This window comes from Melospiza georgiana, chromosome 21, assembly GCF_028018845.1.
Source record: "Melospiza georgiana isolate bMelGeo1 chromosome 21, bMelGeo1.pri, whole genome shotgun sequence".
NCBI lineage: Eukaryota > Metazoa > Chordata > Aves > Passeriformes > Passerellidae > Melospiza > Melospiza georgiana.
In genome coordinates this window covers 3,642,140-3,656,706 of record NC_080450.1, presented here as the reverse complement: position 1 = coordinate 3,656,706, position 14,567 = coordinate 3,642,140, and the positions used below count along the sequence as shown (strand labels likewise).

The 14,567-nt window shown below is 40.4% G+C and overlaps 1 protein-coding gene across 1 annotated transcript in view; it reads right to left on the bottom strand.

Moving 5' to 3' along the window:
* SMURF2 (SMAD specific E3 ubiquitin protein ligase 2) overlaps positions 1 to 14,567 on the bottom strand; it is a 58,720-nt gene that overhangs the window by 19,159 nt on the left and 24,994 nt on the right. Inside the window, exons 2-5 of the mRNA XM_058038731.1 lie at positions 11,902 to 11,940; positions 10,289 to 10,397; positions 3,489 to 3,622; positions 3,255 to 3,320 (exon numbers count right to left, since the gene is read on the bottom strand). Coding sequence (XP_057894714.1) covers positions 3,255 to 3,320; positions 3,489 to 3,622; positions 10,289 to 10,397; positions 11,902 to 11,940 — 348 coding nt within the window. The remainder of the gene's footprint in view (positions 1 to 3,254; positions 3,321 to 3,488; positions 3,623 to 10,288; positions 10,398 to 11,901; positions 11,941 to 14,567) is intronic.

Below are 14,567 nucleotides of genomic sequence, written 5' to 3'. Positions count from 1 at the left end.
ACTCTGAACAGGAAGAGCTAAAATAAGGAATTCCTCCCTGGCTTTGACTCCTTCTCGCATATTTTGTGCACCCATGGGTTCCAACACACACACAGACACACAAACACAAAACCAGGCAAAATGTAACTGCTAGAAGCACTTTTAGATTTGGTTTATTGGCTACTTTCTAACACCAGTAGTAAGAAGTCAAATGCAACTCACACAAAGCAGCCTGCAAAGCCCTTGCCTGCCCTCACCAAAACTGCTTCACTTTTAATTTTTTTTTTTACATGATTCACTATAATGGGTATTTATGCCTGAAGCTTTTGTACCGCAATTATGAAAACAAAGATTTTTTTTAGGCTGCTTTTGTTCCCAATATCACAGTTTGAAAGTGTCCAATCTGATAATTTATGACACTTGTGTTCCTGTGGGGTTGGGGTGTTTTTTTGATGTTTTGTTATGCCTTTAACAATAAAACAATTGCTTAAAAAGCTAAATACGTGCTGTGGCCCACATTTCATGAGGTGGCATTAACATACCTCTGGACAACTGTCTTCAAGTCCTATTTATAAGCAGTGAAATGATTTTAACCTGGATGCAACCAAACTTTTGTAAAGATCAGAAAGTTTGAAAAGTTGGAGCAGAACTGACAGATTTTGCCTGAGACCCCAAATTTTCAACAACAACATGTTTTGAAGCTTAGAACTCAACAGACCAACCTAGGGAGCTCTGGAGTACCTGCTGCATTCCTAACCACATTAACCCCTCATGGTCCATGAACTCTAACATTACAGAACAACTTTAGAGGGAAAGACACCTTTAAATTTAAATTCAACCAAATCAGGATCTCACATGATGTATTTACTCTGCCACAACCCCACACACTTTAAGTTCACACCAGTGCAGGTAGGCAAGGTTTGGCAAGCAAAAAGAGACAGGAATTAACAAAAACAAAGGCAAGTGCCTCCCCTTTGCCTACGTGAGGAGCAAAATTTGTGCACGGCTTCATTTTGTAATAAGTAAGGGCTTATTTTTTCTGCACTGCCACATCAAAAATAAAGGAATGGCACAGAAGAGCTGCAAGATTAATACACAGCTCTCATGCCCCTGGATCCATTGCTGAAAATGCCCCCTTTTCTTCCTGTCTTTGAAGAGAACCCAGGGATTTAAGATCAAGTTCTCCTTGGTCCCTGTACCAAGGCATACCCACTGTGCACTTGATTTGTAAGATTATCATCTGCTGAAGGCCTCAATTACATTTTAATATTGGTTTGCAATATTGCATGGTCTCTTAATTTAAGAGAGTTTATAATTGGAAGAACTGAGAGTATATTTATAATTTATTCTGCCTTTTACTTATTTTTAATCCAGATTTCTCTATCATCTAACTACTGCAGTGGAATTATCTAGTTTTACTGAGGCTCATTCATCCACTCAATAAAGTTGCATTAGTGAAGAAAGATTAATAATGACAACTTAAATAAAAAAGACAGGAGTCTCTGGAATCTTACCAAGGATGCATTAAATTAAAACAGAACCATGATTGAGTAAACTTGACCTTTCTGATGGTATCACCAGAAAACAGAACATAGATTTGCTCTGGGTCTCTGCTGTAACCTGACAAGGTGCTTTTCTGTAGGTTCAGTGCACAAACAGCTCCTGGTGTCAGGGGCAGCCCCAGCAGCATCCCAGGAGAGGCAGAGCTGCTTTGGAACCCCAGCTGAAGCAGCCTGGCAGTGCAGCCTGTGCCCACACTGCTGATAGCTCTGACTACTGCTCCCTGACCAGTTCTCTCTGAAATGGATTTGCCACAGGCCTCCCAGACCTTTCTGCTCTGGGGAGGGGTTTCTGGGTTGGTTTTTGCCCTTTAATGAATGGCAGCAGTCCCCAGCATGCTGACCAGGATGTGAGTTCATACTCTGGAGGGCAGCATGGGAGCACAGTCCCTGCTCTGAGCTCTCAGCACACCCTGAGGCTGCTCTGCCCTGCTCCCAGCTCAGCCTCCCCTCCAAGGGCACCCCCAAACAAAGCTGCACACACAGGGATGCTCAGGGGAGCAAAGCCAGCAAGCAAACCAAACCCACAGCAAACACACCCCAGAGAAGTGACTGATTCATCCTCTGCGCAAGCTCATGTGGAAAATTTAATTGGGAACAGCCTGAAGGGTCAGCAATGCACTTACAAATCCACATTTCCACCATCATTTCACTCCCCTGTGCCATCACACTCTGATCTTAATGCAAGCACTTGCAGATCAGACAGAGAGAGATGATTAAAGCAACACCAAGAGGTAAAGTCACAGGTGTGATTCAACAGAGGGAGGCAAACAAACACACTTATTTGCTGACTAATATTTCAGAGGTGTTCCCTGGCTGACAGAAGTGCTGTTTGGATAGAATTTCAACTAAGAATTGAACATAGAAATTCACTTTCCCTCATGTCCAAATATTCTCATTAACATCTTGTTGTATAAATAAAGAACTTCCTTATCCTGACCAACTTTTGATTTAAATGACCTATTAGAAATGCTGAGAACTGAGAAGGGACCAAAGAACTGAGAATGCACTAAAAATAGAGTATTTATGAAGATTTTTTGTGGATACTTGCTTTTTAATTTCCCAGCTTCTTTTTAATTCTGAAGTTATTTAAAGTTCATGAGTTCATAGAATGACAAAGCACAGTTACTGAGGTTGTTGACAGACTTGTTAATAAGCCTTGTTAATAATGAAAACACAAAATTAATTGATCAAGTCATCCCAGACAGCAATTTTACTTGCTTATAAGCAAGATGTTTTTTAGGTTTTCCCCAAAACCTAAAGGAAGCACAGCCTTGCTGGAGCTCTGGCCAATTTTATAGTCAGTTTTTCACAGAGAGCTCACACTCAAACTGCCACCATTCTTTACAGTGAAATTAAAAACTTTCTAAATGTTTTTTTATTATCTATGGTCTTATTTGCCCCAACATTTATTATAATATTTTGGTTTGGGGCTTTTTTAGGTGGTTTGAGCATTTTGGTTTGGGTTTCTTTTGTTTGGTTTTTTTGGGGGGGAGGGTGTTTAATTCTCTACTTATATAATTCTAGCCTGAGGCCCAAATGGCTCTGCCAATAGACAGGAGCCATTATATATAGAAATATATAGAAAATAGAATATTATTTTAATATATACATATATAACTAATATAGAAAACTGACATCTAGAAGAGTTATTTCTATAGCTACCATAGAAACTAAAGATAAAAAGAGAATTAGAAGATAAAAACCTTTACTCACCTACTATCTGTCCTCTAACAGTATCGTTGTCATTTGGCCCAAGCTTGCAGAGATCCAACCTCTGATCTACAAAATGAGGGCACAAAATCAAAACCAAAACAAAACACCATCACAAACCACCTGTAATATAAAAGCTTTATAAAAGCTAGCAAAAACCCAATTAAGTGTCATTTTTCAAAAGGCTGTACATGCAAGCTTGGGCTGAGAGAAGAAACCTGTCCTTAGCTTACTTACAACCAGTGTCTTTAAGGCGGTTGATGGCGTTTGAGAGAAGCCTGACACAGCCCAGAAAACCAGCTCCCTGCTTTTTGTGAATTTTCTTGTGGTTCCACACGCTGATCGTTATTGAATCCGACTTCCCAATGTATCTGAAAAACGTGGAACAAACAGCACTGTCAGTGCCACTCACTGAACACTTTGATGATGCATCAGAAACCACCTTGGGGGAAGAAAGATCATCACCACCTCATTAAAAATTTAACACACACTGTAATGGCAAGAGAGAGCAAGTCACCTGCAGGTAAGATGTACACTGGAGTTCAATGTCAATGGGAGCATGTCTCATGGAGGAGCTCACTTGAATACAAACTGCTCTGAAAACCTGATTTGGGATGGGGGCACTCATGGGAACTGAAATCTGTTCCAACAACAACACCAGCAGGCTGAGGGCTGGCCCTCCACCCCAGCTCTCTGAGCAACCCCAAACATGCTCAGCCCCATGCCCCAGCCCAGCCTGCCCCAAGGGGACAATGCTGTGGCACCCCAGGGATGCAGGGAGCCCCAGGGACGCAGGGAGCCCCAGGGAGGGCAGGGGAGTCCCCAGGGAGGGCAGGGAGCCCCAGCAGGCAGCACTGCCAGGCCAAGGCATCCCCCAGCTGCAGCTCCCCCAGCCCAGGGGGCTGATTTACCCTCAGTAAGGGATGGCTGGGACACTCCTGACACCTCAGAGCCACACAGCCAGGCCACAGGGCCTTGGCTGGGATGTGCCACCTTCCCCTCCTGCCCAGGACTCTCCTCACAGCATTCCCACAGAAATAAACCTGGATCTGTGTGCACTGCCTTGGGAAACCTGCACACTGCAGTTTGCTTTACTTCTGCTTTTTTTGTCTGAAGCTTTGCTCTTCAGAGGCAATTGCTTTGTGAGCTTGTTTTTGTTTTCAAAACGTTCAGAGGACAGTTTCAAAACACTCAAGATAAATCAGTGATTGCCAATACTGAATTATTACGGCTGTTTCAAGTTGAGGGAAATGAATTTGTAACTATGGCTTAGATCCCAAAAATTGCTTGTAGTTCTCTCTTCCCAGACCACAAATTCTGGCCTTAGTTTAGTTCCAAGTGCTTCTTTTTTGTTTTTGAATGAAAACTGATCAACCAATGTCTAAATACATCTCCCCATTGACTGTGGCTTTACTGGCTTTTAAACATCTTAATATTTTCATAAAGATAGAAATGATACTGTCAAGGTTGGCAAACCAAATAATTGAACTAACTGGCATGGCTTAAAATTACAGCTGTGATCAGGTTAACACTTCACCCATTTTTCCTTTTTCAAAAAGCAGAACTTGTATAACTTCTTTTTCCCATGTGCACTCAGCAACTGACCCAAGAAGTAGAAGACAGAAAAACCTCATGGTTAAAAGTAACCACTGCACATTTACACAAAAACAAACTCAAACAAAACACAAACTTCACATTAAAAAGCCCCCAAGTTTTTTGAATAGTAAACTGATTGTGTAATATAGGTCAGATTTTTGGCCTTACAACCTTGACAATGCCAATTTTGCATAAAGAAACAAGATGAAGATGGGTAATCACGTGCACAGCTGCAGTCTACAATGCTCTATGTACTTAAAATAAATTCTTATGAGAACAATTTAGGTGCACTTAAAAATAAAGACTTATCATGACCTGTCTTGAATTTTCCAGTTTTCCTTGTTGCTTTAAAAAAGTCAAAGGTATATGGTTAAACACAATTTCATAACAGGACAGTTTGAATAATATGTAGAACAGCTGAATACACAAGACAGTTTCCAAGAATTCCTGTAATGTTTCAGGGTGAGGTTCTCAGGGTTGGGATGAACAGTCACCATCCACACCAAGCAGGTGGGAACTTCATATTCTGCTATAATCTACTCTTGATTTTTGCACCCAAAAACCTGGGTTGGTTCACACTTTAAAAGGAAATAAGCAAGACAAGCTGCATTTTTCCAAATAAAAATGTCTAATTTTTGATAAAGGAAGAAAATAAATATTAAGTAACATCTAGCTGGCTTTACAGCAAAATGTTTCATCTACATCTCTGCATCATTTCAGGCATAAAAACCCACGGTTGTATTTAGAGAGTGACATTAGGATGAGCTGACATTTCCAATTCATTTGGTGGATAAGTTACATTTGTTTTACATCATCTGGCAATAAGGTTCCAACATAAAAGCCTGAGCTAGGAATTTTATTTTTTTATTTAAAAAGTATGTTCCAAAAAATAAAGTGCAACAAACCAAACCAGAAACAAAAAACCAGAACCCCCCCCCCCCCATTTTGTGGGATAATTCTCTCTTCCTCCTTGTAATTAAAGTTCTTGGAGCTTATATTTCTTTTTTTCCTCTATCCTATCAGCAATATCTATTCCACAGCTTCAGGACTTCAACAGAGATAATGAGATTAGTATTAATGAAGTGGAAACATAGAAACTCAATTGCATAGACATTTTGTTGACTTTCATATTATCTGAACATTTACAATTAAGACTTTGGTTAAGAACTGCATGTTCAGAAATTTTAATTTCCCTACTCTTAGCACTCCCACTTCTAAGAAAAAAACATCAAATTAATGCCTTAGTAGAAACCTCTAAATTATTTAAATAAAAATTTAGAACACGGGGACAATTGTTATTTTGTTTAGCACTGAGGAAGGTTTGGAATTGAGTGACTTTTCATCCCCATGGCATTACATACACTTTCCCTGAAGAGTTCACCTCACTGAGAAATGTGAAATGAAGAAAGTGGAAAAATATATTCCTGAAAAAACACACCTCTTCCTGATCACAAGCCAGACATACTCCCTCCAGAAAGAGAGAAAAATGCAGCATCACGAGGTCTGAGCTCAGGTTTGGGAGCCAGGAATTCCCTATTTCTAATCCATACTGTCACACGGACTGTTTTTACGACCTGGATGAATTACTTAGATTTTTTTTCTCCATTTTCCCATTTCTTCATTTTTTTCTTAATATAATCTCAGTGTTCTGCTTTGAGCTACCAACTGCTTTCACACTGGGGAGAAGAAGGTGTGAAGAGACAGAATGAAAAACAGCACCCCAATATTTTTCTCCCATCTTCATTCATTTCCTTCCTGGAATTTCCCTTCTGTGCAGCAACTGAAGGGTGTCTGAGCCTCTGGGATGGTCCCCAGGACCTGCCAGGGCTGGGGCAGGAATGGAGAAGGAATAGGGGCAGGGATGGGGCTGGAATGGAGAAGGAATGGGGCAGGGATGGGGGCAGGTACATGTGGCACTCACTGCCTGCTGCAAAGGGCATCAGCTTCATCCAAAGGGCCTCAAGCCCCACGAGGAGAAGGAAAAGGAGGTGCCCAGAGCTGTTTGATGGCTCTTTAGGAGCTCATCTAGGATGGGATTGTCTAAAGCAGCACCAGGCAGAGCTGCTGCCTTCTCTCCCTGAGAAAAATCCAGCATCCTTAGCATTAACTAAATAGAGTCAAAGGATTGGGGGAGGAAAGTGATTCTGCCAGGGCAGTGCAGCAGCCTAAGGATGTGGAGGCACCAGAGAGCAGCAAAAGCTGCAGTGAGGAGATTTTGGGAAGAGGAGAGGTTGTTTTGGGGAGTTGCATGAGGTTCCATTGGAGAGAGATCCCAAAGGAGAAGAGGAGCCTGGGGGTGAGGACTTGAGGGGCACAGACTGAAGCTGGGCCCAGGAGCAGGTTTGGGGGAGCTGATGGTACAAACACCTTTCAGAGGGAAAGGGGATGGGACCTGCTGTGCCTTAGGGGCAGGGGCTGCTGGAGAGGCTGGGCAGGACAATGTGGGACAGATCTGGCTACCACAGGAGGGAAGAAAGGGGAAGGAAGAGAAAAAGGGGATTAAGTTCCTGAACTGCTGGTTTAGGTAGTTTAGTTCTGAATGCAAGAAGGCTGTAAATGTGTCAAGGCTGGTTATTCAAAAGCTCTGAGGAAAGGCCTGAACAATAGGGGAAACACAAACAAGACTGAAAATAAGGAAGGGGAATACATCCAGGGCAAGCATGGTATTTTACTGACATTAAACTACATCCAGACAGCAACTATTTGGCAATTTCTTTCTGGAAAGTCTCCCAGATTCCCCCTCTCTACACACACACCCATCCAGGCTGAAGAATCCAAGCAGCTAATTCAACCACTTCCTTTTCACACTAAAAGCTGAATTAAGAACCACATAAGGCAGAAGCCAACCCCTTTTTGCTCTTTAGATCACTGCAGAAGTCCCTCTAAAAATTCTTATACAACAGAATATCCACTTATGCTGAATCAGGTTAGCAAGCCACAAAATTCTCTTGGAATTAACAACTTAATTAAGACATTACTGCATGAATATATTACAACAGCTCCATCTGACTGTGCCATTTGCATTTGCCACCATATGGTACATGAAAAAATTATCTTAATATCTGGTGCAGATGAAAAGCTGAGACCTGACACTGAGTATTTTATACAGTAAAAAATTACCTGGCAATAACAGCCAGGCAGTGAGTTGTTGTACCAAAGAGATTTAATCTTTTACTGCTGTTTTACATAGGAAGTGAAGATAATGTGACTGTTTATAAATGGAAATATATTTCCCTAGAGTAAGGAATAACAGTTGACACTAAAAAGGGGGTTAAATTATTATGAAGAAAATTTGGAGAGGGAAAGGATTATTTTCTAATAACAAGGCCTGACACTAAACTGAATTTTACTTTGGATTAGAAATACTGGATACACTTCTGTCATCAGGGAATTCAACAGCCAGAATCAAGCAGTCATTTTTCCTAGAGGACAAGATTTTATATTGAAAATAATACACTAATTCAACAAAATAAAAATTTTTAAGGGAAGTTTTCTGAAGAAGAGAAAAACAAACCACCGCCCACAAAAAATACTTCACACAGGTCTAAATTCCATTGGACAATCCAGCAAGAGATGCTTCAAATTTGCTCAAGCAAAACATTCTGCCAGAACCCCCCCTTTCTCTCTTCTTTTTGTAATATGTTGTGAATTACAATCACAGCCTTGGAAAGACAATACAGCATCCAGATACAACCATGGCTTGTTCTATAAAACAACCTAAAAATACCTTCTCATCATCCTTCCTTAATAGCTACAACCAGAAAGGAATTTTTTCTGAAGATTTTACAGTTTTTTTCCATTACTCTTGCTGCATATCAACATAACATCCTCCCTCATTTCCCACGTCCTCTGCTTCTTTTCTCCAGAAGGGAATCAAATCATCAGCCCAGGGAGCCCTGAGCTTCCCTGACAGCCACTCCAGACAACTCCAGTCCCACAGCACTCCAAACTGGCCAGAACTGGGGCAGCCACAGGGAACAGTGACTTCCACAGAGAATCCTGACACACAGAATTCAGAGTGCCAAACCATGCCCTCCCTCCTCCCTTCCATTACAGGAGGATTTTTACTCAGCACTTCCTACCTTCCATCCCTGGAAAGCTGAGCATTAATGCTCATTAACAGACACACCTAACCAAAAAACAATCAAAGTCTCTGCTTGGTTTCAGGGATTTCTCCTTAGCTCCACTCTGATCCTTGGCGAGGACATGGAAAGGTCTGAAACCTCCATTCTGTATAAATCAATTTTTTGATAGGTTTAGTGCCATCAAAAAACCAAGTTAACTTAGAATTCTTTCAATTGAAAAGAGAGCCATTTGCTACACATGAACTTGAAACTTGTTTTGCATCCATTTCTCTAATGAATATGAATTACAATCTCACATGCAGAATCTAAGCTTGAACTGGGTTTGGATAATAAAACCATAATATTATTATTTCACTAAACTGCCATGATGCTTTGTTAGGCAGAGAAGAAAATGTTCTGTATCCTGCACTAACACATTATGAACAAGGACTTCACACATTTATTCTTGGATATTAAAATAAGGAGGAGATCAAGACATGACTTTAAACCAGGCCTTTCATATTCTGCTGTGAGACCCACCAAGCTGCTTCTCTTCACTGGAAAAAAGAGGGATAAGAAATTGCCTGTGTACCAACACCAATTTGCTGCAGGTTTGGTGATGGCCAAATTTAACATAAATATGCTCAAACAGTTTCTAATAATACAGGACAGAGAATGGAGCCATGGGGAAAAAGTCAGAGATCAGAACAGGTGAATACAATGAAGCTAAACAGTTCATTTCTCTTCCCCATCTTTCATCCCAAGGAAAAAGATAAAGAATAAAAGACAAGGAAAATAAATCATGCACAGAGACCTACATAAAAATCAAAGCTTTAATAACTTATATTGTACAGAAATATTCTATACTTGAGAAAAAGAGGAAAACCACGACATATATGTGCCATACTGATTCTACTGCTCAGAAGCACCAAAAGGTGCTCAAGTGATGATAACAATAATTCAGAGTGAGAACAACATTTGGGACAGAAAATGACAGAAAGGAGAGAAAACTGAACAAAAGGCACACAGAGAAAAAGATACTGTAGCACCACAACCAACAAAAATTGCATCAAGAGAAGAGCAGTTTGAGGGAAATACTATGTATTATTGCTTCATTTTAACATGAAAATACCACAGTAAACAACACTGTAGTCCATGTAAGCATGCTGCAGACATCAGCACCAGAAAAACAAGTGCAGTGTTTAAATTTTGAGGTAAATGAGAAAGTGGAATTTTGCTAGGTGAACTTTTCACTCAAACTAAAACTCTGGGATACTTTCCAAGCCATACATAGGACAGGATAAAGAATATCTGACATTGTCTGTGTAATTTAGAGGATTTCACTTCAAACCTTTGGTTATCACTGTTACCACCTACAGGTCATAATGCTGATTCCATTTGGGATCAAGTGTATTCTTCACAGTATCTGTAGAATGGCATTGGCCAGATCCATCCACCACAACCTTAGCAAAGGGATCAGGAAGTCCTACAAGAAGGAAAAGAAAAAAAGCTAAGTGGATCAGGATGCTTTGAAGTCCTTTATCATTGTTCAGTTATTTAATTTTTCATTTGAAGATTAATTTGCCTTTTATTCATAAATAAGACCCCTATTTAATGAATGGGAATAACATGATGTATTAAGCACAGGAAATGGATATATTAGCAATTTATTTCACTGATATGGACTAAGAAAAAGTTGTGTAGTCAAACACATTGGGGGGAAAAACAATCCAAACACCTTAATCTTCCTAATTTAAATTTGAGTAAATTATCAGTATACAAAGAAGCCAAAAGCTTTGTATACTGAGAAAACAGAGTTATTATATTCTTTATATGTTTAAGATCAAATCACAATTTCAGCTGATATTGGTGTAACAGAGAATTGTCCCTAACAGATTGTTTTTGCTTTTAGGTGTACTAAATCTGGTGTACACTTGGTGTACTGCTGGCTTTGTGCTCCGTTTGCTGCCAGCTCAGTACCTAAGGAACACTGAACACCCAAACTCAGTGTAAAGATGGTGCTGAACTCCAGATCCAGGGCTGGGAGAGCAGAGCAGCCCACGATGATCAGCACCTCCTGCTGAACTGACACCAGGGATGGTCCCACCCCTGACCCCCCAGGTCCTGCTCTTCTCTCCTCATCAGTGCTGTGAGCCAGCTGGAGGAACCAAGGTGGGGAACATTCACCACATCTGCTGATTTTGTCATGTGCAATTCTGTCCCAGCTGCATTTCAGGTGCCTCAGCCAGAGCTGCTCAGGACAGGTGTCACAGAAAGCACATGGGGACAAGGGAGTGGGACCTTGGGACATCAGTGCTGCAGCATCACACATTGCACATCCTGAGGGGGTTTTTCAAACTGTTACACACCCAAGAACTTGTAATCAATACAGAAATTCAAATATCAGCAATGTTTTAGAAGTTTCTCAATTTACTGCCTCTTCTATTTCTTTCCAAAGCTCAGGTCTGCTCTACCTAACTCCTCCTGCTCCCAGGTGGGAGGTGGCAGGCAGGTGATCTGTGCATGCAGGACACAGACAACAGCATTCCTTTCTGCCTTCTTCATCTACTTCTTAGCACTTCTTTCAAAACATTATTAAAATTAATTAAAATATAATTTCAGAGTACGTCGGTGTTATGAGGTGGTTATTAATAATTAAGGAGCTCATCTGTTTGCTTGACAAAAGGTTCTTGGGTGAAAAATGACTTAATAAATATATGGCACTAAATTTGAAAAACATGTAATTTGCCTGAGTGGGTAAATTTGTTTCCCACTCCCATAAAAACAGACAGAGTGTGTCAGTGTTTTAATTATTATTATGATTCTGTGCTGAGTGCCACCTAAGACAAAAACAGAAGCCCTGAAATACAACATCAAATCCTTCAGCCCCTTACTGCAAATATCTTAATATAATGATCATATGCAAACACTGGACTATAGAACTTGCATAATATTTATTCCATCTATAAATAAATGTATAAATTACTTACGGAAAAAGTCCTTTTTCACCAAGTTTTTTGCACACAGTACTGCAAGAAGAACAGAAATACAAAAATTAAGTTACTGATTGCCAACTTTTAAAAAACGTTATTTTACCTGACCAGCATTTCAGAAAATCTTGCTTAGAATAAAAACATAAATTAATTGTGCTGCTTCACTATTTATATTGTCATGTGAATTAATTCTTGAAAGCTGAACTAGAAGTGTCATCTTTTAGCCATGCACCTGGAGGCAGGTAACAGTGGAAGGGAGATGGTTCCTGCTTTCCTCAGGCAATAGTTTCACGTGGCTTTTTCTCCCCCTCTCAAGATTTTGCCAACTGTGAGTTCACCAGAGAGGGACCTGGAGCACTCCTGGCCCGTTCACCATAATTAATGCTGGGACACAAGCAGGGGCTCATGCTCAGTTCTACAGCCCAGCAAAAGCTGCCTTGATCATAAAAAGTAGAACATCAGGCAGCCAAGGCTTTGCTGCTATCCTGCATCCTTAACAAATAAAAGGTTTTACCTGAAAAGCATTTGGGTGGAGCACACTAACTTCTAAAGCCAGAGTTTTGATGGTTCCAAAGATATCTTTTATTTGTAGCAGCTGATAATTGTTTCAGGCTTTTGTTTGTTTGTTTGTTTAAATTAAAAGGAAGGAACCATTTGCATGTGTCAACTAAAAATACCCAGGGGAAAACAATCTCCTACGAGAATAAATTTAAATAAACAAATAAATAAATAAAAGGTCAAGGGGGACAAATTTCATATAAAGGTGCCAAGGTACACAAAGACGACTTCTCTTCACAAACTGCACCACTGCTCAACTACTATGCTTATCTATAATCACAGGTTTAGTGAGCAGGAAATATTAGATTCCCCCGTGAAACATTAAAATATTTACTGATAACACAAAAGGATTCTTGGGGATTGAGCAAAAGCATGAATTCCCACAGCTAGTATTAACAAAAAAAAAAAAGAAGGGGGAGTGGGAAGAGTTATTTGGTTGGAACCTGATGCTGCAAGAGATTCCTCTCTATATGATTCCCTTGGATATTTTTCCTATGAGATCGCCAGTGTTTATTACTGCCAGGAAATGCAAAGACAGAAAAGTGCATCCAATAATCACATCCCAGAGGCACCACCTCAAACCAAACACCACTGGCCATCCTTTCCCCCCCAGAACAGCCTCCCACTGATCCTGCAAGGCTCCTGATCCCCAATTCCTGCCTGAACAAAAGCAGGCAGAGGCAACCCATGAGCACTCCCATGGAGATCTCCACAGCCAGGGCAGAGGAGCACCACCCTGCACAGTCTAAACTGGAATTCATCTTTTCCCAATTTTTACATTCATAACGATGCTGATTTTAATGAAGCTGCTTTCCACTGGAATTCAGCACTGTAAAATCTGGCTACAGCTCTGCCCAGGTCTGAGGAGTTTTGGTCCTCCATAAAACACAAGGAAATGCCCATCAGAGGCTGCAGGGAGGCACAGAACAACTCCTTCACACTGACCTATTCCACAGGAAAGGGACATCAAAGTTCCCAGGAAAATTTCAGCACAGTAGTTTGATACAAGGGGCTGCTAACAACACTTTTACCCTGAAAAAGAAGTGCCTGGTTCCAGGTTGGTAGCTTCTGGGTTTTTTGAATTTTGATAAAAATAATAAACATAATTTCTCTCAATTCAAAGACATACTGGTAGTCCTAAAGCAGAGCTCCATTTTAGGGATTTTCACCCAATAATTTCACTCTGAACAGTCAAGAGTAACAAAATACCAATAGAGAGTGAAATGTTTCAGGTATTTGATACTCAGCCCTCAAGTACATATAGGAAAGAGACTGTCACATCACTGCTCCACAAATCAAATAAAGTTCTTTGGATGGTGTCAAAAAAACCCACAGTTATCAAAGGCTTCCACACACCCAACAATCTAAAATTTGCTCTATCCAGAACTTTGAGAACAACCTAAAGGCATCCAAAAAAGAAGAGGTAATAGAAAAACTGCTTTTGCTGCTCCTTAAGGATTTATTACACCAAGAATATCCTCAGATGAATGATAACACAAGAGACATCATCTGCCCAAGAACTGCAGCAGGTTATTGCTCACCAGCCACCTTTCATCTAGTGGTGAAAAGCTCCAAGTAAAATAGATGGCAACTTTCTAAAATATCTAAAAAAATATACAATTATTGTCACAGTTTTACCCATTTCAAGTAATGGAAAGTGTCAAGTGAAGCTGAGGGCTTAAAATCCAATATTTAAGTCAAAATTCATCTACAGCACAGTCACACAGGGTGCTCCTGAAACTGTATCATGTCCAAGACACAAGAGGTTCAATTATTCTTGTGACAGAAATTGTAATATTAACTCATTACAAACACTTCTTTTCAAAAAGAAAGCAAGCCTGCCAATGCAATTTAACTGAAGTCTCATTTTTATAAGATTGGGCACACACAGACTAATAACTGCTTCCCCAACAATCAGCCATGAGTGAACAAACTAATATTTTTGGCTCAACTTTTCCCTCTCTAGTAACCACATTTAAGGCAAGTCAGATGTCAACCCACTCTGGCTTTGTCAGGTTAACAAAACAGGAGAGATGCTGAGAAAGCTTCCACTAACAGCCCCCTCTCTGCCAGGTATTTCTAGGTAAAAAAGCCCAGGTCCCACG